This window comes from Ochotona princeps, chromosome 15, assembly GCF_030435755.1.
Source record: "Ochotona princeps isolate mOchPri1 chromosome 15, mOchPri1.hap1, whole genome shotgun sequence".
Taxonomy (NCBI): Eukaryota; Metazoa; Chordata; class Mammalia; order Lagomorpha; family Ochotonidae; genus Ochotona; species Ochotona princeps.
In genome coordinates, this window is record NC_080846.1 from 11,022,023 (window position 1) to 11,045,253 (window position 23,231).

General features: G+C 42.1%; 1 protein-coding gene and 1 pseudogene across 6 annotated transcripts in view; one reads left to right on the plus strand and one right to left on the minus strand.

Moving 5' to 3' along the window:
- RIC8B (RIC8 guanine nucleotide exchange factor B) overlaps positions 1–23,231 on the minus strand; it is a 113,672-nt gene that overhangs the window by 20,541 nt on the left and 69,900 nt on the right. For all 6 annotated transcript variants that reach the window (XR_009246775.1, XR_004995280.2, XR_009246774.1 and 3 more), the window contains exons 7-8: positions 16,290–16,434; positions 5,750–5,894 (exon numbers count right to left, since the gene is read on the minus strand). Coding sequence is in view for 3 of the 6 variants with exons in the window: in XM_036492465.2 (XP_036348358.1) it covers positions 5,750–5,894; positions 16,290–16,434 (290 nt within the window). In the remaining 3 variants the exon portion in view is untranslated. The remainder of the gene's footprint in view (positions 1–5,749; positions 5,895–16,289; positions 16,435–23,231) is intronic.
- LOC131482138 (small ribosomal subunit protein eS6-like) lies at positions 18,680–19,772 on the plus strand (annotated as a pseudogene).

Consider the following 23,231-nt stretch of genomic DNA (forward strand, 5'->3'; position numbering starts at 1 on the left):
AGCTTCAGCCTCTCACAGCCCTGACCCTTGTGATCATCTGAGGAGTGAACCAGCACATAGAATAATCTCTCTGTCTTTCAGAAAGACTTCATGTTTTCAGGGAATATGGAGATACATTTACTTTCTCTTATTTTCTAATAGAAAAATAAATATAAATGCATTGAGGACAGAGAAGCTACTCAATGGGCAAGCTCATCTTTCTATTTGATTGGCTTGTAAGAATACAGGTCAGTTGAAACACAAGCTTCGACTTCACATCTACTGGTATGACTATTTAAAGATACCCACCTAGAAAATAAAAAGAGTGGTGTGGTGTGAAGACTGGAGCCATGGGAACCCCTGTGCCCTGATGGTGGGAACACAGATGATACAGATGCTGCATAACATGGGATGGTAGTTTCTGAGCAAAATTAAACCTAGAATAAGCATGTGATCTAAACAATTCCATCTCTGACTGTATATTCAACAGAAGTGAAACCAGAGGCTTGAATGGATTTCGGTGCAATCACATTTAGTATCAATCCCTATACCCTAAAGGTGGAAACAACCCAAATGTCTACTCATGGATGAATGAATACTACAATGATTGTTATCCAGCCTTAAAAAGAAAGTTGGACAAATGGTACAAGTGTGCATGAACCCTAACGGACAAATAGTGAATATGACTCCACCTCCCTGAGGCTGCCAAGTCCACAGAGACCACAGAGTAGAATGGTGATAACAAAGGCTGGAAGGAGACAAGGTGAGCTTCATTGGGGAAGATGAAAAGTTCTGGAAACGGACTGTAAAGTAGTGAAAAGCTACATAATACTACAGAGTTACACATTTAAAATTGGCTACAATGGTGGATTTCATGTATATTTTACTCCTAAAAGGCAGAGTGAAGAACACCAAAGAACTTTCTTTGCCTACCTTAAACAGTAATAAAATTCCCTCAAAACGCAAGGGCTACAGTTAGGCCATCTGACTACTTAGGAACTGTTTGCCTTGGACAAGTTTTTACAACTTCAGCTTTAGTTTCCTTATCTAAAACATGAGACCAACCATACCTCAAAGGGTTGTTGTGGAGAATAAATATTTGTAAAGTTCTTAGGACAGTGCTCGGCATACATATTAAGCACTCGATCAATTGCAGCTGTTACTAGCATAAGGGAGCTACTTGCAAAGAGACAACAGAAAAGCCTTAGATGACCCAAGAAGTGAGTTACTCTGTGCATATGTAATATTTACCTGGAGGGGTCATGCAATATTCTATTTCTTGTGGATTTTACTACAATTAAATTCAGATATAAGATATTCTACAGATATACTATTTCCTGAAAATGTCTTAAGGATTAATGTAACACCGATTCCATATTAAAGAAGTTGGGTAGGGGATAGTGTGGATTCTGGTGTTGCAAAATGGGTCAAGTGGCTGCCTGCAAAGCTGGCATCACATATGGCTGAAGTGCTAACTGCCCACCTCTGACACAGCTCCTGCTAACAGGCCCGGGAAAAACGGCAGAAGATGACCCAAGTCCTTGGGTCCTTGCACTCACATGGGAGACAAGATGAAGCTCCTTGAAGCTGGCTTTGGCCTGGTCCAGCCCTGGCTGCTGAGGCCATTTGGGGAGAAAACCAGAGGATGGAAGATCTTTTTCTGTCTCTTCTCTAATTCTGCCTTTTGAATAAATCAAATAAATCTTTAAAAATATATATATAGCATGAATCATGAAGCTGCAACCTAATCCTCACACTGAAGCAAAAATATAAAGAAACTGAGGTAATTAATGTGGTAACATTCTTTTTTTTAAGATTTATTTATTTTTATTGCAAAGTCAGATATACAGAGAGGAGGAGAGACAGAGAGGAGGATCTTTTGTCCAATAACTCACTCCCCAAGTGACTGCAATGCCAGGAGCTGAGTCAATCCAAAGCCAGGAGCCAGAAACTTCTTCCAAGTCTCCCACGCGGGTGCAGGGTCCCAAAGCTTTGGCCATCCTGCACTGCTTTCCCAGGCCACAAGCAGGGAGTTGGGTGGGAAGGGGGGGCTGCCAGGATTAGAACCAGCACCCATCTGGGATCCCAGTAAGTTCAAGGCAAGGACTTTAGCCTCTAGGCCACCGTGATGGGCCTGTAGTATCATTCTGTAGCCACATAAATATACACACTAAACTTCATCTAGGCAAATAAAAACTCCAAAATCCCCTTTAAATTATGGTGCTTTGAGAATGTTTCATAAGTTAGATTCTTTGATGATGAGCAATACCCTTAACAGAAAGCACAGAAAATTGGTGATTGTAAATCTATCTGAAAAGCAAAGCTCAGCACTGAAGTTCAGCTGATACACTTGACCTCCTGTTGACCATGAACTCAAACTATAATATAAAATAAAAATTAGGGAACTCAATTTTGAAAGTGCAAAACTGATGCAACTGCAAAAATCACAAAGCCAGCAAATGTTTGGAAACAGTATACCCAGCAGAAGTGGCAATGATTTTATATTTAACTCTAGTTTTTAAAGAGCTGTATTTAGATGTGTTTCACAAGTGCACACAGTAAGTCCCAGTTCCTGAAAGTGCCAGTTAAATCTTATTCCATACATCATTAAGGCCAAACTGGGCAAGGAGAAAAATATTCAATTCTAGACATCTGATTGACCTACATCAAAAAATACTTAAAAACAGAGTAATTTATTTACCTAGTCCTAACAAAAATGAAACCAGGAGTCTCATTTTAAGGAGTTTCCCTAAGAAGCATAACAAGATCGTAACAAGAGGCACTTCTGTCTTGAGCTGAGGAAACTGTCTGCAGAGCTGTAACATCGGAATAACACAGCCATGACGGGAACACTGCTGGCTTTACCTGGCACTGTTTCTAAGGTCCTGGATGTCCTGAACCAGGGCAGACCAAGAGGAGTGTCAGGAGCTGGGGCAGAGCTCTGCTAACTTTGTCTAGTCCTGTCTTCCTATCCCTTCCCAAAGCGGCTCTTTAAAGTCATCTTCTTGGCCCCCGACTTGCCTGTGGACGTAGCCTAAAAGCCACTGGTCTACAATGAACCAAACTTGATCATACACATCTCTCCATGTCTAGAATAAGGTACAAGCCATTATTATTCAGTTACAGCCTATACACCATTAAGGGACTTCCATGCTCAGCTGCTTTTAAAAAACATGTAAAAGTTACAATTTAGATATTTGGTTTCCTCTTTGCTATAGGACCAAAGATCACCTGGAAACTGTCAACAAACCTGGCTAGACATATTCCAGAAACTTGGATGGCATGTAACTTGATTCTATGTGTGTATTTTGTCTTAAGTGTGCTAATTGCAGAAGGCCATTTCCAGTCCATTAAATACACTTATTTTGACACAAAAAGGATTACTGTGATAAAAACTGTCTCCCATAGCCTGAATGGTAAGCTCCACACAATTCTTGGTTTCAGATTCCAGCAAAGGATTACGGGTTACCTTGGTGCATTAATCAGAATCCACTTAGATTTTTGACAACGGGATGATGGCCAACTGGATGAAGGGTAATTTCTCTGCTTCTGCCAATACTAGCGACTACTGTGAATCCACACATAGAAAAGCAGACTGGGGTCTTGGGAATACTTACTGACCAAGGGTAACCGGGGGAGGGGAGTCAGCAATTCTTTCAGATCCTGACTGTGTACCTTTGATTCACTGATAAAAAATGTCATAACAAGTTCTTTGAGCTCTTTGGCTCAGACCTCAGAGGACAAAGGGTTGTGCCTGCAAAGAATTTTGTTCATTATCACTTCCCCAGGATCTATTTCAAGGACTATTTTAAAGTAACTATTAAATATCCCACCACACCTTTTCCTCAAAGAGGGAAAGTTTAAAGAGACACAAATCTATCTGAAGAGGGAAGAAATGATATCACTTGGAATATGCATACTTGCAATGAATAATATTTAAGAAACACAGCAATATTTCATGATGACTATCTTGGTCACACTAACACACCATTCTTGTGAAAAGTATATGCCAAATCCAAAGGCTAGAGAAGATTACAATTAGGGGAGTAAGCTGCTAAGCATAGAAAACTGTCATAAACCAGTGCCAAGACAATAACCAAATCAAACATCACAGTTACTGATTTAACCAAAAAAGTGCTTCCTTAAAGTGTAACAGTGCTTTCACAAAACAGCCTGATTCTGCTTGCTGTACCACGGAAAGCAATACAGTGTTCCAGCTTCCTGCGGCAAGTGTTTGCTGGACAGATGACCGTGAGGACTGCAGGGTCTTCTTTCAGACACAAACACTGTGGTGCAAAGATCTCAACCACCCGTGAAAGCTCCTGAGTTTTCTTCCTTGACTATGCCCTTATACCCTGGGATTCAAGGAATGTCTAACATAATTTCTGCTTTGATTTAAAAACTATGAAACTTTAAAGTGGTATATCTTAATGCCTTAAATAGACATAAAAATGTTAAACTGACATGGAAATATAGTTCACGGAATGAAAAAAATTTAAGAGGTAGTAAAACTAATTTATAATGGTGACTTCTCTACTTAGGAAGAAAAAAAAGCATGATTTCTCTATCAGCTTCAAACATAAGGCAGGGATGTTCAATTTATAGCAATCTAAACCCTCGTAGTCCTAAGCACATACTGCTTCAAGTCACTGCTGTGTTTTTCTCCCCCAAAGCCTTTTTTCACTGGTACACACTCTGCTGAGGCTGAGAGCACTGGGGACGCTGAAAGTCACACTACCTGCCCAGCCCTGATTTGGATGAAACAGGTCACAAATATCCTGCCTGACTGAAGGCTGACTAATCACTTTCCCTTTACATACTGATAACCATTACTTGCATGTTAACAGGGCAGTCTCTTCCTTTTTTTTCTTAAAGGACCCAGTTATGCAGGTGATCCTGTATTCTCAATCATTTACTATATGATCCACACATCACACTTGGTGTTAGAAAATACAGCGACTGTCAATAATAATGTCAAAAGGGAAGGGTATACTTTTTGAATGTTCAGTAATTTCATGCTAGGGAAAAAAAAGAAGCTAAAATAATTTCTGGTTTAAGCAAAAAGTAAGAAATTCACCTAGGATGAAAGTTGAAGGGAGGACGAAAAGGATGGGGAGGGAATAAAAAGGGAGGGGAGCTTGCACTGGGAAGAACAAGAGTATTGTCCAAGTGCTGATGGAGAAGACCTCACGGTCACTGATTTGCCTATTCAGAGTCACTGCACTGAATAAAATACGACTCCCTAAGTATGTGTTTGGTTAAAATTCAGAGAGTCAGATTTCTTTCCTTGTACTAGAAATGTGATTTGTTGCATTTTTTGACTCATAAATCTTTTATGTAAGCAGGAAGATAAAAAAATATTTGAGACCTACATTTAGAGTTCTAAGACTAAGGCATCAAATAACCAACTTAAATACTTGGCCTTGGTTATACCTTTAAAATCTCAACGTAGAGAGGAAGGCGAACGGTGCGCACTAACACATTTCCAGTACACGATGGCCGAAATCTAACATCAGGAGCTCTCTTAGTGCTTGGGGAAAGCGAGCACGGGAGCTCCCTGTGGCAGAACAGCTCTTGCAACACTGTCCTTCTTCAATTACATAAAATCACAGTCTAACGACTAACTGTGAACTGCTTCTAAAATAAAAATTAAATAGAAAGCTTCCAAATCCACAAGAGAAAAGAAACACTGGAAAATGAAAGACAAGGGAAGTGAAAGGCTCAACTCAGCGGCCCAGCCATAGTTAGGTAAAGAGAATAGATACTATACTTTGGTTTTGCATTTTTGTATTCTTCAGTGTCTGTGTCCTCATCCTCTGAGTACCAATTATCACCTCTTCCTCCAGCCAAGAGGCCCCTGGCAGCCAACAGTCCTGCAGCATTCCCATAGCCAGTGTATTTCAGCAGACTGTCCACTGCAAAAGAAGAAGAAGAAGAAAAAAAAAATCCAGAACAGAACAAGGTTTGAGACAGGGATCTTGGGGCTCTCTCCAGCATCCCTAGCCACTCAGCTACAGCAGGCTGAACAGATACACAGTGGCGGGAGATTGACAAAGGGTGGTAGTGATTGCTGTACTACCTACAAACTCTCCTGTGTGCTCTGTGGAGTCAGAGACTTTTTTTAGGCATAAGAAAAATTTAAAACACCTGGGTCCAAAGCAGTAGTCTAGCAGCTCAAGTCCTCCCCTTGAATGCACCAGGATCCCAGATGGGTGCAAGTTCTAACCCCGGCAGCTCCACTTCCCATCCAGCTCCCTGCTTCTGGCCTGGGAAAAGTCAAGGATGGCCCAAAGCCTTGGAATCCTGCACCCATGTAGGAGACCCGGAAGTTCCTGGCTCCTGGCTTCAGATCAGCTCAGCTCTGGCAGCTGCAGTCACTTGGGGAATGAGTTATTGCTCTCTGTATATCTATCTGACTTTGCAATAAAAGTAAATAAATCTTAAAAAAAATTTAAAACAGGGCTATTCTAAACATACTTTTGGCAGTACTGGGGTCTCAAACTTCTTGGCCATTAGTAAGCATTATGCTTTATGTTCCTAATTTCAATTTTTACCTTTTAAAAACCAATTTTAGAGAAATGATAAGAAACTAGAGATTGGGGTCAGATTGGGATTTTATCAATATGGCAATGCCACGTAAAAAAATTTTTTTTACTCTTCAGAGGAATTACAGGAAAAAGGTATAAGAAATAAGCCAACGAAAGGACATTAGCAAATAGGATACCTAACCTAGTGCTCTTTTGGTTTTTGGTCTAAAAAATTTTTTTTAAAGATTCATTTACTTAAAAGGCAGTTACAGAGAAAAAGAGAGAAAGAGGTCTTCTATCTGCTGGTTCACTTCTCAAAACACTGATTTTCTCCCTAAACAGCTACAACAGCAGCAGGTAGGCCTGTCCAAAGCCAGGAAACAGGGGCTTTTTCCGGTCTCTCAAGTGGGTGTAGGGGCACAAGGACTTGGGCCATTCTCCACTGCTTTCCAAGGGGCATTAGCAGGGAGCTGACCTGGAAGCGGAGCAGCCAGGACAGAAACTGGTGCCCATATAGGATGCCAGCATTGTATGTGACAGCTTAACCATGATGCCACAGCACCAGCCCCCAACTTGCTGGTTTTTTTTTTTTTCTTTCAAGTTAGCAACACAGGGTTGGTGTTGTGGCACCACAAATTAAACTCCACCTGCAATGCTTGCTTCCTGTTACTGCACCTGGGAAAGCAGTGAAAGATATCCCAAGCACTTGGCCCCTGCCTCTCATATGGGAGACCCAGATAGGTTCCAGCTCCTGGTTTTGACCTGGTCCATTCCCAGCTGCTGCAGACATTCGGGGAATTACACAACATATCAAAGATCTCTGTTTATTCCTCTCTGTTACTCTGCCTTTCAAAATAAATAAAGCTTTAAAAAGCTGGGGGGAGGGGAAGCAATAATATGAAAGCTTTTGAAGCCACTGAGAAGGTAAGCCTAGATTTTAATAATGGCTCTTCCTCTTATTCACTGCTTGACCTTGGACAAGGTATTCTGCAGCTCTACTCAGTTTTCTAATCTGTAGAAATGAAAAAGTAACTGTCACCTTCACCATTCAGTAGAGTGCTAAGGAGTACCTGGCACGAAGTACAAACTCATTCCTTTTCCATGGTAGCACTGGGTATCACTGAGAAATAGTTAGTAATAACTGCTAAAGATTTCAGGTTTGTCAGAAAAAAAAAAGATGAAAAATGTGGTACAGTTCCTCTGCTGTCAGCATTGTTCTGCCAACACTGTAAAGTGTTATCTCTGAGACGCCGCAACGAACAGACACAAACCTTTTGCAACAGATTCGTGCCCTGTAGGGTTTTTTTAAATGAGTGTGTGTATGTGTATGTTTTGTGGGAGGGGAGGAGAGGAGTGACTTTAAAAATGCGTTTAAGGAAGATACAAAGCAATAAATGATAGCTTCATTAACTAGTGCGTCTCTTCCTTTGGGTGCAGTTTCAAGATAAACATTAGTATATTTAATCAAAAGATAAAAATAGGCAAAATCTACTTAAGCCTTTTAATAGAATCTTGATAAAATGCCACCCTAAGAACTTAGGAAATAGAACATAATCCACTATCTATGTGTAAAGAAATAGGAAAGTCTACATCTGACATACTACTGTAATTCAGATCACTTCCTTCAAAAAAGACACAGATGGGGAAGACACAGAGAAGGACAATTGCAGTAACTTGGAAGACCTAAAAGGGACAGTGGATAGGGAAACAGGTAGGCAAGAAAAGGGGTAAGAAATGGTCAGAGTATGACATCTTGAAGGACATACAAAGGTTGAATATTTTAGGAGATTTTCTTGTTATATTTTTAAATATTTGAACAACAGGAGAACTCCCTTTATATTGAAAATAGGTAGTTTGGGGCCAGTGTTGCGGCTGTAAGAAGGTAAGCTGCTTCCCCTGACACCTGGCTCCCCATATCAAAGCACGTTCAAGTCCTGGCTGCTCTGCTTCTGGTCCAGATCCTAACATGCCTGGAAAGGGAGTGGGAGATGAGCTGACTACTTGGGCCCTGCCATCCAGGTGAGAGGCCTGGATAGAGTTCCAGGTTTTGCCCTGGCTCAGTCGGGCCCATTGCAGCCATCTGCAAATGAACCAGCAAGTGGAAGATCTGTCTCTTCTTCTCTGTGTAAGTCTGCCTTAAAATACATAAATCCTAAACAGCAATTTGGAAACAAACAAATGCAGCCACCATGACACTGTGCAAATCAGAACTTCACTGATAGCCATGGCATCACTGCTGACATACGTATCAGAAAAATAGGTGGGGTGCTCTTCTATTAAGAATGGCAGAACCAAATTCTATCCAGAGACTATTTCCCTTTCCTTCTAGTCAAATATTGCAACTTTTATGAGTCTGACTGGTATCCTTTTACTCCTTAATTCACACACCTGCTCAGGATATCTTACCATTTTCCTGGATAAAAGCTCTAACTTGGGCCCAGCGCGGTGGACTAGCAGCTAAAGTCCTCACCTTCAACGCACTGGGATCCCGTATGGGCGCTGGTTCTAATCACAGCAGTCCCGCTTCCCATCCAGCTCCCTGCCCGTGGCCTGGGAAAGCAGTCGAGGATGGCCCAAAGCCTTGGGACCCTGCACCCGTGTGGGAGAGCTGGAGGAAGCTCCTGGCACCTGGCTTCAGATTGGCTCAGCTGCGGCCGTTGTGGTCATTTGGGGAGTGAATCATTGGATGGAAGATCTTCCTCCCTGTCTCTGCTCCTCTCTGTATATCTGATGTTGCAATAAAAATAAATAAATCTTGTAAAAAAACCCCTCTAACTTAGCCCCTAAAAATTATACTCAAACTCCAAAACAGAGCTTGGGCTCTTTCATTTTCTGACTTCTTTCACTTTTACTAAACTTGTTTCTTCCACTATGGATTCCCCAAACCTTGAATTAGCCTCTCTGTTGTACATAGTGGGCTACTTCCTGTTTCTCTTCATGGAGACTTTCTCTGACCTCTACGAACCCAAATCTTTCCCTCCTCCAGATTGTCATAATTCCTGGCACACTCTTCTCTAAAGTTGCCTATTACAGAAACAGCAATTTTATATTTACATACACAAATACACATACATTTACAAATTATACCTTTATGTATTTATATATATTTATGCGACACTGTAATTCGCCAGACTGAACTGGGAGAGAGAGCACACGAATATTTTTCTTTTACTAGGTATTTATTGGGGACAACTATTTGTGAGGCATTTATTTTTTTAAGCAATGAGGAGCCAAAGACAGATACGGCCTGGTTCTCCCATAAAGCCACTAGACGTCTAGAATGCTAGTTCAACAAGTAAGAATTATGGTGTAAGACTCGTTAACAGAGGCAAGTGAAATGATACAGAGATGATGAACTCCCAAATGGTCAGAGAAGGCTTCACAGAGATGATGACGAAAGTAATTTAACACACTTGGTAAGGGCATTCCATGTAAAAGAACTGCATGTGCCAACCACAGAGCTATGTCAAAAAACAGGGCAGTAAAATCAGGCAAGAATAAAGAAGTCAGTATGGTCATGCAAGAAGCAGAACATAAACCACAGAGCTAAGCAATGGAGTAAAATACAGGGTGACAAGGAAATCACTGGAAATTTCACATGGCGCAATGATGAGTGAATTTCTGTTTTGGACTAAACCTGCTGTTAACCATGTGTTAAACACATGGAAGAAAACCTGCCCAAAGACAGAAAGACTGATGCTATTACTTTATTAAAGTTTTAGAAAATGACTTTAAGGGCCTGCACTAAAGTGGTGGTATGGGAGTAGAGGCAACGAAAAAGAGATGCTTAGGAAAGTGAGACAGTTTAATCCTGAGCTAAAGTGACAGACACCTCCACAATTCATCCTGTGGCACACCTAGAACAAAATAGGAATTAATACTCAAAAGGAGTGAGAGGAAACTCGGCAAGGCAGATAGTTGCTTAACAAATAACTTCTTTTTTCCCCTAAAGATTCATTTTTATTGGAAAGGTAGGTCTGATTTACAAAGAGAAAGAGAAAGATCTTCCACCTGCTGGTTCACTCCCTAAATGGCCACAATGGCAGGAACTAGACTGATCCAAGGTCAGGAGCCAGGAGCTTCTTCTGGGTCTCCCACATAAGTGCAGGATCCCCAAGGCTTTGGGATATCCTTCACTGCTTTCCCAGGCCATAAGCAGGGAGCTGGAAGGGAGGCGGAGCAGCTGGGACACAAACTGGCACCCATTTGGGATCCTGGCGCACTTAGGGTGAGGATTTAGCCACTGAGCTATTGCACCAGGCCCAAATAAATATTTTTTGTAAGAGTTATTTATTTTACTTGAAAATCAGAATTACTAAGAGACAGGGAGAGAAAGAAAGATGGATAGACAGATGATAGATAGATAGATAGATAGATAGATGATAGATAGATAGATAAAGAGATCTCCACTGGTTCACTCCCCAAATGGCCACTGTGGTGAGAACTGGGCTGATCTGAAGCTGACAGATAAAAAGCTGTGTCTTCCATGTAGATACAGGGCCTAGACCATCTTCCGCTGATTTCCCAGGCCATTAGCAGGGAGTTGGATCAGAAGTGAAACAGCTGGGACATGAACTAGCACCCATAGGGGATGCCGTGTCTGCAGGTAGAGAATTAACCTGCTGCTCTCAATATTTTTTTTAATTATTACTTTTAAATAGAGAAAAATAAGGAAAAAAGTTCGGCTACTATGATAATCTACCTCCAAGCCTGAACTTGCAAATCTGATAACTTTTAAAGTTGAAGGTAGACTGCAAAACACTTTTTCTTATTACATATTACATTGTATTTAGTTACTAATATTAAAAAGTGAAGGGCAACATTTGATGTAGCAGTTACACCTACATCTCCTATCAGAGTTCATGGGTTCAAGTGGCTCTGACTAGAATTCCAGCTTCCTGCAAGTGTGTACCCTGGGCGACAGCAGGTGACATCCAAGGACCTGAACCCTTGGCGCCCATGTGGAGACCTGGCTGGAGTCCCAGCTTCTGCAGCAGGCATTCAATGAACCCTTGGCACTCACGTGGAGACCCAGCTTAGTTCCCAGCTTCTGTGCTAGGCATCCAAGGGATGAACCAGCACACGGAAAGTCTTTGTTAGTCTGCCTGCTTCTATTTCTGGCTTTCAAAGAAATAGAATAAATCAATCAAAAAATTTTAACATATTCACTGAATAAAAGCCTGAGAAATTTTATGTAAAAATTCTAAGCAATATTCTAACCATTCTTTTGAAAAAACTTAGAAGATCTAATTACACTATGTGGCATCTGATAGTAAGTCAGCCGGAGCTAAATGCAAGGAGTTTTTAAACAATTAACAGAAAATGTATGAAAAAACTACGCATGGATTTCAAATTGGTTTTGTACCAAATAAATGTTTTCTAATTGCATTTTCCCACAAACTTTCTGAAGTGTTCTCCTGCTAGCAGCAGCATCCTCTTCCCAGTCCTCCCCCTCTGCTGTGTGCATGCAGCCCCTACCTCCCAAACGGGGCGCTGCAGAGTCTTCCTTCACATACCTACATCGAGTGGACTTGATCCACTTCTTTTATTTTAACCATCCTGGCTGTGACAGGCACTGAGTCTGACCCTGGCGTAGCTGTCAGTAACGTGGGGACAGAGACTTTGTTTTGCACACCTCTGCAATCCCAGGATCTAGCTTCAAAGATGTTGGCTAAGTTAATCAATTCTTGCTCCATGGAATGCCTCTAAACATATAAATTTGGGGGAAAGTAGATACTGTCAAATGAAAATATTATTTTCCTAAGGTAAGTTGACTCTGGGTTCAAACTTAGCACTAAGAAACTTTAGTGTTATGTATAATGAAGTGCAAAGCTAACCATTTCAAATGAAAAAAGGGACAATTCACTTATAAATGCATGTGCTACATTTTTTTATGACAAACCAACTCAATAAGGTGATTATATTTAGATATGTAATATATTTAGATACATATGTGGAATCATACATAGAAAATGCATAATTTGGAAAGATTATGCATAGATTTAAAAATTTACCAATATTAAACTTTTCTTAAAGGTTTTTGAAAAGTGGAGTTACAAATAGAGAGAGATCCTTTATTTGCTGGTTCACTCTCACTCTAGAAATAGCTGCAGCAGCCAGTACTGAACAGATCTGAAGCCAGGAGCCAGGAGCTTCTTTTGGGTCTCCCACATAGGTGCATGGGACCAAGAACTTATTAAGCTATTCTGTACTATTTTCCCAGGACACAAAGAGGAAGCTAGATAGAAAATGGAGCAGCTAGAACTCAAACCAGTGCCCATATGGGATATTGGTGCTGGCAGAAACAGGCTACTACTATGCTATGGCACAAGCCTCCTAAAATGAACTTATTTTACAAATTATTTGTATTGGCCCAGCACAGTAGCCTAGTGGCTGGAGTCCTTCCCTTGCATGAGCTGGGATCCCATGTCAGCACTGGTTTGTGTCACAGCTGCTCTACTTCCCTTCCAGCGCCCTGCTTATGGCCTGGGAAAGCAGTGCAGGATGGCCTAAGGCCTTGGGACCCTGCACCCGTAGGGGAGACCCAGAAGAAGAGGCTCTTGGCTTCAGATTGGCTCAGCTCTAGCCATTGCAGTAACTTGGGGAGTGAACCAGCAGATGGAAGATCTTTCTGTATCTCCTCTCTATAAGTATCATTTTCCAATAAAAATGAATAAATCTTTTTAAAAATTTTTTTGTGTATGTAATTTATTTGAGAGTGAGTGAGAGAGAATGACAATAGGTATGTTCCCATCCACTGGTTTACTTCCCAAATGCCCATAACATCCAGGATTAGGCCAGCTTGAAGCTGAGAGCAGGAAACTCAATCTGAGCTTTCCACACAGGTGGAAGCAATACAGCTACTTAAAACATCAGCTGTTACAAGCAGGTTGTGCATTGAAATGAAATTACATCAGGGCTTAAGCAAGGACTAGAATCCAGGCATTCCAAAAGGGGATCCAGACATTTTAGAACAGCTATGCCAAATGGGTGCCCCTAAACCTAACAACCCGTTTTTCAAAAATGTACTTAAATGGCAGAACAATAGAGAGTAAAGGGGGTGGGGGGGGGAGAGAGAGAGAGAGAGAGAAGAGAGAAGAGAGGGGAGAGGGGAGAGAGGGGGAGAGGAGAGAGGGGAGAGGAGAGAGGGGAGAGGAGAGAGGGGAGAGGAGAGAGGGGAGAGGAGAGAGGGGAGAGGGGAGAGGAGAGAGGGGAGAGAGAGGAGAAAGAGGAGAGAGAGGAGAGGGGAGAAAGGGGAGAGGAGAGAGGGGAGAGGAGAGAGGGGAGAAGAGAGAGGGGAGAAGAGAGAGGGAAGAGAGGGGAGAGGGGAGAGGGGAGAGAGAGGAGAGAGTGGGGAGAGGGGAGAGAGAGGAGAGAGAGGAGAGAGGAGAGAGGGGAGAGGAGGGAGAGGAGAGAGGAGGGAGAGGAGAGAGGAGAGAAGAGAGAGGAGAGAGGGAAGAGAGGGGAGAGAGGGGAGAGGAGAGAGGGAAGAGAGGGGAGAGGAGAGAGGGGAGATGGGGGAGAGGGGAGAGAGGAGAGAGAGGGAGATCTTCCAAGCCCTGGCTCACTGACCAGATGATTGCAAGGGCCAGCTAGGCCAGGATACCATCAAGAGCTTGTATTTTGGCTCCCAGGTGGGAAAGCAGGGGCCAAACAACTTTGGGAGATCGTTTTCTGAATTCCCAGGTACATCAGTAGAAAACTGGATTGCAAGCTGAATAGCTGTAACTTGAACCAGCACTCCAGCATGGTATGGCAGTGTTACAGGTGGCAGCTTAACCTTATGTGTCACAATGCTGGTTCCTTAAAAATGATTTTTTAATTCCATTTTAATGACCTTTTTGAAATGCTGTCACATTTTGATATATAATCAAAGAAGAAATAAACTTTTCAAAAAATTATCCAAAGAGAGCATGCTCACAATACAGAAAAACTACAATATGCTGACCACTCAATTCCAGGATGCTAAATCTACCTTTTTTCAGTTATTAAAGAAACAAACTGTTTAAAAGAGTAGATGATAAATAAAGTAATCTAATACCTCAAGATTACTATTCTAAGAGGAAATATGGCAGGATGGAAAGAATACAGGCTTCTGCTTATATGAACTTGGATAAATCACTAAATGGCGCTCAAGGCCAGGCTTGCTTCATTTCTAAAACCGAAATCGCAGGATTTATCTTAGGTGGTCCCTAAGAGGTGAAATGAAGTCCAACATCAGACACAGAGTATCTCATTCTGTAATACTTGTGTTTATGGCCATTACAAAAATGACCAATTATACATGTTTAACAGGTTAACTGAAGTGGCTGGATTAATATGTCAGAAATGAAGTTTATCAATACAGTTGACTTAAGTTTTTTTTTTAATTTTTTTCTTTTTATTGTTGTTGACAATCTTTACATAGTTAATTACAGTTAAAGGAAAAAGAAGAAAAGAAAAAGAAAAAAGAAAAAAGAAAAAAAGGTTCAGGGGGATAGGAAAGTGGGTAATGCCATTATGTCCATATTGTTTCCATCATGCATCTGAGGTAAAGGGGGATATTGAGGGAGAAGCCCCACCCGGTTTCCTGCCCACCCCAAGTCCCGGATGTGGGGCATGCTCTGAGATATGAGTTGACTTAAGATTTTTAGCAATATTTATTTATTTCATTAGTGAGAGAGAGTAAGCATGGTCAACACACATACACACACCTCCCATCCACTAATCCACTTCCCCACATGCCTGAAGCGGCCAGGGCTTGGCTAAGGACAAAGCTAGATCAACACAGGTTTCCCACATGGATGACAGGGATCCAGTGACCTGAACTTTCACGTTTGCCTCTGAGGAGCTGAGCAGCAGGAAGCGGAAGCTAGGAGCTGGAGCCAGGTACCACCCTCAGACATGGGTGCAGGTGTCTTCATTGCTAGGATGCTTAAGATTGTGAGACAGGGGAATGAACTTCTCCAAATTACGTATCTCACAATTGGACTGCTTAAAAGAAGTAGAATAAAAATCTGCTTAGATAGGACTTCACATTGATATTACAAATAGGTGAGAAGAATCTGAATACAACCAATGACCCTTGTTTAGAAAACTGACAGAAGAATCCAGAGAAACGTATGAAACACTTTGTCAGATCCATCCCAGTAGGCAATCACTTTGTACACACTGACAGTGTTCTTAAGTTACAGTACAGTTATGTTAAAATTTACCTCCACCACCGTTTTACCCTTAACTCAAGGGTAAGTGACAGGCCTTACAGATTTCACTTATTTAGCTGAAAATGGAGTGGGGGCAATGGGAAGCTCACGCTTGCTGGGATTGGTCCGGACGAGCACACCAGTGTTGCCTAACACAATTTGGTATTTATCTAGTATATTCAGTATTTTTTGACTGAGAAAATAAATGAAGAAATCAAAGCTTCTAAATATTTAATTCCAAAGAACTAACATGGACCTGTGCCTGGTTATCAAAACAGTAGTACCTGAACTACCTAAGCAGGACTTTTCACAATGGCTTCAGGTCATGCCCCATTTAGATTGAAGTCCTCTGTGTTAAGGATACAGAAGGTAAAGTTTAAATGTGAGTGTGCTCTGTACTATCTCTGTAATTCACATATTAGTGAATACAGAAGCATATGCAAGTACTTTTTGATTAAGTTATTATCTCCTCGTTCCTTTTAATAAAAGAGACAGATGGTCAGCTTTTGAAAGAGTGAAATGAGATAGTACAACTACCAGGAACATTTCTCAAATTCCTTCCAAATGACAAAAATCAGAGGGCAAAGAGAATTTAACCTACCTCTCTCTTTGCAAAGGACAAAAAGAAATTCAGCAGCAATTTGCTTGACTCCAAGGTCAACATGTGTCATGAGGCGCACCAGCTTATTTCTCACAGTTGAGCCAACTTCAGGTCGATTTGTCACATCCCTCAGTGGTGGTAAAACCTGATGGCACAAATGCAAACACCATCAATTAAGGGTTCTAGAGTAAGTGAGAATGGAGCTGTACAACTGGCCAGTTTTGCAACTTCTACTGGACATAGTTTCCTGAGAGACAGAATTTTTAAAAATAAGCATAGGTCAATTGACAAATAAAACCACACATCAAGGAAGAAGTGGCCTCAAATACTCTGATGTCTGTAACAGGGTTTCACACCGCTGAGTTTTACTCATATCAGCACCTGGAATACCTTGCTCTTAGCAAAATCCATCTTAAAGTCCGGGTCAAGTTTCTCTTCCATCCACAGACAATACCCTTAGTCATGCCGACTTTCACCTTCTTTTAGGTGCAGCAGCATTTTCAGTATTTACCAAAAAAAGAAAAAGAAAGACTATTATAGATTGAACATCCCTAATCTGATCTTCTCCAAAAATTCAAAGTTTTGAGGGCCAATGTGACACCCCAGGTGGAAAAATTCACACCTGACTTCATGTTACACTCACTAAATGTTACACTGCACTAAAAATAGTGTATAAAATTACCTTCAGGCTATGTGTATAAGAATTTCATGAAACCTAAATGAATTTATTTACACTTGGATCCCATTCCTATGTATCTTGTTATGTACAAGTAAATATTGCAAAATCAAAAAATAAATCTGAAACCTGAAATCCTTTTACTGGTCCAATGTACGTTAGATAATAATCAATACGTAATTATCTAGCACTATCTGTAGCAGCTGCTCTAATACGTAGTACATATACGCTACCTACAATCTTCACAGGAACTCTGTCTCATTCCTATTTAGTGGACTGATCCTCTGAGGACACATATGCCACCTTGCTTAGTTTATCTTAGCCTATGGTCCCTCACTTAGCAATCCAACCACCCAGAAACCTGTCTCCTGGTTCTTATCTCACCAGTGGCTTTGTCTCGGCCTCTGTCCCTGATTCTCTTTTCTCTATCTTGTCAATGTTGACACTGAAGTATTAAGTCCTAAGCATCTGGATAACCCCAATTGTACCTCTGTGTTGAATTCTTCCCTGATCTTGAGACATTTTTCTAGTCATTAAGAAGAAATATATTTAGGGCCCAGCTGCGTGGCCTAGCGGCTAAAGTCCTCGCCTTGAAAGCCCCGGGATCCCATATGGGAGCCGGTTCTAATCCCGGCAGCTCCACTTCCCGTCCAGCTCCCTGCTTGTGGCCTGGGAAAGCAGTCGAGGACCGCCCAATGCATTGGGACCCTGCACCCGCGTGGGAGACCCGGAAGAGGTTCCTGGTTCCTGGCATCAGATCAGCGTGCACCGGCCTCTTGTGGCTCACTTGGGGAGTGAATCATCGGGTGGAAGATCTTCCTCTCTGTCTCTCCTCCTCTCTGTATATCTGACTTTGTAATAAAAATAAATCTTTAAAAAAAAAAAGAAGAAATATATTTAGAGCATTTAATAAAGGGTGTTGAAAGGAACAGACTGAAATAAGGGCAGAAACTATATTAAAATTATCTTTTTAAAAAGATACATTAATGATTAAAGTAATAGAGAATATTCAACATAATACAATATTAACTATACTGCCTCCACCATAATTACAAACTGATTACAGAGCAAATGAAAGCATCATAAAGTTACACTAGTGCTTCTTCCAGTATGCCACAAATCCCTTAAAAATAGAGTTCTTACTTTCTAATTTCTCTTTATATCCGCTTTATCATGTGATGTAGTCACTGTAAGGTGCTTATTAACCCTTGACCACAAATACAGAAAGGAGAAACAAACCTGATTCATCTGTTAGGGGAAATTCTAAATGATATTGACAATGGGAGAATGGTGGTACCCCGTACTGAAATGTGGAAAGAAGGTGAAGAAAGAGGTGGGGATGGAAAACTAAGACACTTGCTTCAGATATCTCAAACTAAAAATACCCCACCATATATCTAAGCGGAGTTAGGTAGGTAGAGTTCATTTTTGTGATATACCTTAGGGACACGTGAGGGCTGAACGTGAAAGTTCTGAAGTCACCAGCACATAGATGTTTCTTAAAATCATTACTCTTGAACAAGGTCATAGCAGAGACGCAGATCATTTCTCCTTGGAGCACTCAAACAGGGTTGGGAAGAGGAGGGTCAGCAAAGAGATTCTCTATCATGTTTTGGAAATCAGGTGAAAGAAAGTATTTTGGGAGTGAACACATACATCAAATGTTATCTGGCCTCTTTGCTGTGGTGCCTCGCAGGGAATCAGCAGCTTCAAGATGCAGCTGAGTATCTCCTTCCCAGCCACTGGCTGCTAGCTCATCCCAGTGGATGATGAGCGCAAACTCTCAACTTTCTGAGACGCGCACGGCCGCCGAAGTGGCTGCTGATGCTCTGGGTGAGGAGCAGAAGGGCTGCATGGTTCAGATCAGCAGTATAAACGACTAAAAAGGCTTCCCCATGAAGCAAGGTGTCTTGACCCATGGCCAAGTTTGCTTGCTGACGAGCAAAGGGGCATTTCTGTTACAGACCCAGGAGAAAAGGGGAAAGAAAACGCCAATCAGTTTGGGGCTGCATTGTTGATGCCAAAGTGTTCTCAACTTGGCTATTGTAAAAAAAGGAGAGAAAGATATTCCACGATTGACTGATATCACAATGCCATGTCGTGTGGGTCCTAAAAGAGCCAACAGAATCTGCAAACTTTTCAATTCCTCTAAAGATGATGTACGCCAGTATGTTGTGAGAAAGCCTCTAAACAAAGAAGGTAAGAAACCTAGGAGCAAAACCCCTAAGATTCAGTGTCTTGTTACTCCACGAGTCCAGCAGAAATGCCAGCACATTGCTCTGAAGAACAGCGGAGTAAGAATAAGGAAGAGGGGCCCAGCAGCGTGGCCTAGCGGCTGAAGTCCTCGCCTTGAAAGCCCCGGGATCCCATATGGGCGCCGGTTCTAATCCCGGCAGCTCCACTTCCCATCCAGCTCCCGGCTTGTGGCCTGGGAGGGCAGTCGAGGACGGCCCAATGCATTGGGACCCTGTACCCGCGTGGGAGACCCGGAAGAGGTTCCAGGTTCCTGGCTTCGGATTGGTGCGTATCGGCCCGTTGCGGCTCACTTGGGGAGTGAATCATCGGACAGAAGATCTTCCTCTCTGTCTCTCCTCCTCTCTGTATATCTGGCTGTAATAAAAATGAATATATCTTTAAAAAAATAAAAAAAAATTAAAAAAAAGAATAAGGAAGAGGCTGCAGAATAGCTAAACCTCAGGCCAAGACAATGAAGCAGGCCAGAGAAATACGCCAGGTACAGATCACCAAGTCGCAGGCTATCTTTCCTGACAGCGTCCACTTCTAAATCAGGATCTAGTAAAAAATAAGGTTTAAAAATAGCAAATAAATATGATTGGATTTCAAAAAAATTATTGGGGAATAAAAAAAACTTAAAAACTAGTAGCTTTGGCAGTATTGGGTTGGTCATTGTGATAAATGCCTCTACGCCGGAAAGCAAGACAATCTAATTACAGAGATTCAGGAGAGTCAATAAAGAAGAAAAACAATATAGAGGATGAGTACAAAGCCTTCGGAGGAACACTGCAGGAAGAGGAATGGCAGCATGAGAAGACAGTTTGAAAAGTGGCATTAAGGGAAGGATTTTTTTTTTTTTTTGACTTAAATGGAAGACATACTTGGGCACTATCAGATAATTCAGGGCATTAAAATAATCAAATGTAAAAAGAGAGGGGGCAATACATGGAAGGACAACATTCCTAAGAAAGTGAGATGCAAGGGAATCTGTGAGAAAGGCAGCCACAAACCACACAGAGAAGGCAGAGTAGTTCACTGCCACAAAGGAGCAGACAAACAAACAGTGCTCCGGAAACAGCAGACAACAGACACAGCAGCACAAAGATCCAAGTTTCCCTTTCATTTGCAGTGAACTAGGAAATGGATGATACATGAGGGAGGAGAGGAAAGGAGAGTTAAGTATGGAGGTTTGAAGAAAAAGGAGCTATAAAATAATCAACTTGGAGTGGCAGCTCTAGAACTCAGTGTAGACTAGTTGACAGCACGGTATTTGCTGTTAAATGTTCAAATGCGGGCCCGGTGGCATGGCCTAGCAGCTAAAGTCCTCGCCTTGAACGCCCCGGGATCCCATATGGGCGCCGGTTCTAATCCCGGCAGCTCCACTTCCCGTCCAGCTCCCTGCTTGTGGCCTGGGAAAGCAGTTGAGGGCGGCCCAATGCATTGGGACCCTGTACCCGCGTGGGAGACCCGGAAGAGGTTCCAGGTTCCCGGCTTCGGATTGGCGCGTATCGGCCCGTTGCGGCTCACTTGGGGAGTGAATCATCGGGTGGAAGATCTTCCTCTCTGTCTCTCCTCCTCTCTGTACATCTGACTTTGTAATAAAATAAATAAATCTTAAAAAAAAAATAAATAAATGTTCAAATGCTTGGTGGAGGTCCAGATGTAACTAGCTTTTTATGTTTTCCAGGTAAATATGAATTAGGAGAGAGCGAGAAGAGCTGGTTGCTGGTTTAAGATGTGCTGGGGACAGAACAAGTCAATCAACCACCTCAGCTCTATGTTGGCAATGAAAATACTGGGCGAACGGAGACCCTAAGATGGACTATGTCAATCAGTGGATTCTCCAACCACCTCATCGTGCTTGGAGTGGTGAGAGTGGCAGCAATTCAGAACTGTTGAACCAAAACCACTTGAGCAAGACCCTTGGAGCATGCCCCACATCTGGAACCTGGGGTGGGTGGGAGATTGGGTGGGGCTTCGCCCTTAAAATCCCCTTTTACATCAAATATATTAAGGAAACAATACGGAACTAACTGTCTTGCCCACCTTCCTGTAGTGCTTGAACCTTTTTATCCTAATTATGTCAAGATTGTAAAAAAATAATAATAATTAAAAAAACTAAAAAATAAAAAAAAGATGTGCTGGGAGGCCCTGCACAACAGCGCAGCAGTTAAAGTCCTCGCCTTGAACGCACTGGGATCCCATATGGGTGCAAGTTCTAACCCCGGAAATCCCACTTCCCATCCAGCTCCCTGCTTGTGGCCTGGGAAAGCAGTCGAGGATGGCCCAAAGCTTTGGGACCCTGCACCCATGTGGGAGACCCGGAAGAAGCTCCTGGCTCCTGGCTTCAGATTAGCTCAGCTCCAGCCACTGCGGCCGTTTGGGGAGTGATTCATCTATGAAAGATCTTTCTTTTTGCCTCTCCTCCTCTCTGTAGATCTGCCTTTCCAATAAAAATAAATAAAATCTTAAAAAAAAAAAAAAAGATGTGCTGGGGACCAGGGCTGTGGTGCAGCATCTTAAGTTATTGCCTGTGAAACTGGAATCTCATGGGGGTACTGGTTCGAGACCTGGCTGCTCCATTTCCAAGCAGATCTCTGCTATGCACCTGAGGAAGCAGTCAGAGATGATTCATGTATTGGGCACCTGCATTCACATGAAGTCCCAGATGAAACTCCTGGCTTCTGACTTTAGCCTGGCCCAGTGGTGGCCTTTGCAGACATGTGGGAAGTGGACCAGTAGATAAAAAAATTTTTTGTTTGTCCCTCCTGCTTGTAATTCTGTCTTTCAAATAAGTAAGTAAATCTTTAAAAAAAATGTATAGAAAGTAGCGATTATAGGGACTCCAGCCTGGATGATGAAATGGATGACGATGACATCAGTGGAGACTGACTACTTCCATGGTGAAACAATGCTGGATTGAGAGTGCTCAGAGAAAGCGCCTCAAGCTAGGATTGTAGAGCTTGGCTTCAGTTGGAGTCTCAGATGGAAAAGCTCACGAAGTCACCTTGGATGATCTTTTATTCCACCTACATCGCAATCTACTGGCACATTTTTTGAGTTTTACTTTCACAACATCTCCAAGTATGAACTTTCAACGACTCCCATCCTATCGCAAGCCCCCATCATCACTAGTTTCGTGCTTGTCTCCTCCCACCCTCTTAACATTTTACTGTAGTCCATCCTACAAACAGTACAAAATAGTAGCTGGAAGATCATCCAATATTACTGAGGTCACATTTCTCTCCCCGTCAAAACACTCCAATGTCTCTCACCTTATAGAAGAGAACCAAAAATCGTATACAACCTTATGCTATCTGGCTCTTGTACATCTGTCTTCTTTCATCTACCATTGTGTCCCTTGAACATAATGGGTCATCAAAAATTCATGGCAAAAACTATAAAAAAGCTATGCAGAGACTTCAAAATTTTTGCACCAAAATAAACTGAAGCTTTAATTTCATTTTCCATGATTTTTTAAAAAGTACTCATTTTTAAAAAAGATCTACTTTTATTCAAAAGGCAGATTTACAGAAAGAAGGAGAAACAGAGAGGTCTTCCATTCACTGGTTTACTCCCTAAGAGGCTGCAATGGCTGGAGCTGAGCCAATCCGAAGCCAGGAGCCAAAAGCTTCTTCTGGGTCTCATGCAGGTGCAGGGTCCCAAGGCTTTAGGGTGTCCTCCTCTGCTGCCTTCCCAGGCAATAAGCAGGGAGCTGGAAAAGGAAGTGGAGCAACCGGGACACGAATGGGTGCCCACATGGATTCCGGCGCTTGTAAGGAGAAGTTTAGCTGATTGAGCCACTGAACCAGGCCCCAATGAACCCTTTTACTGCTGTCCTCTCACATGCACGTTCTCATCTTAGCAAATTTATATTTGTCTTCAGTATATTTCCAGATAGTTTTAGACTTTTCTTACTTACCCAAATTTCTGTTAAAATATTATCTCCTTAGAGATGCCTTCCTTTATTTCCTAAGCTTTCCTTTTGTCTTCCCTTGCTGTATCTTTCTCCAGAACACACATACCACCTG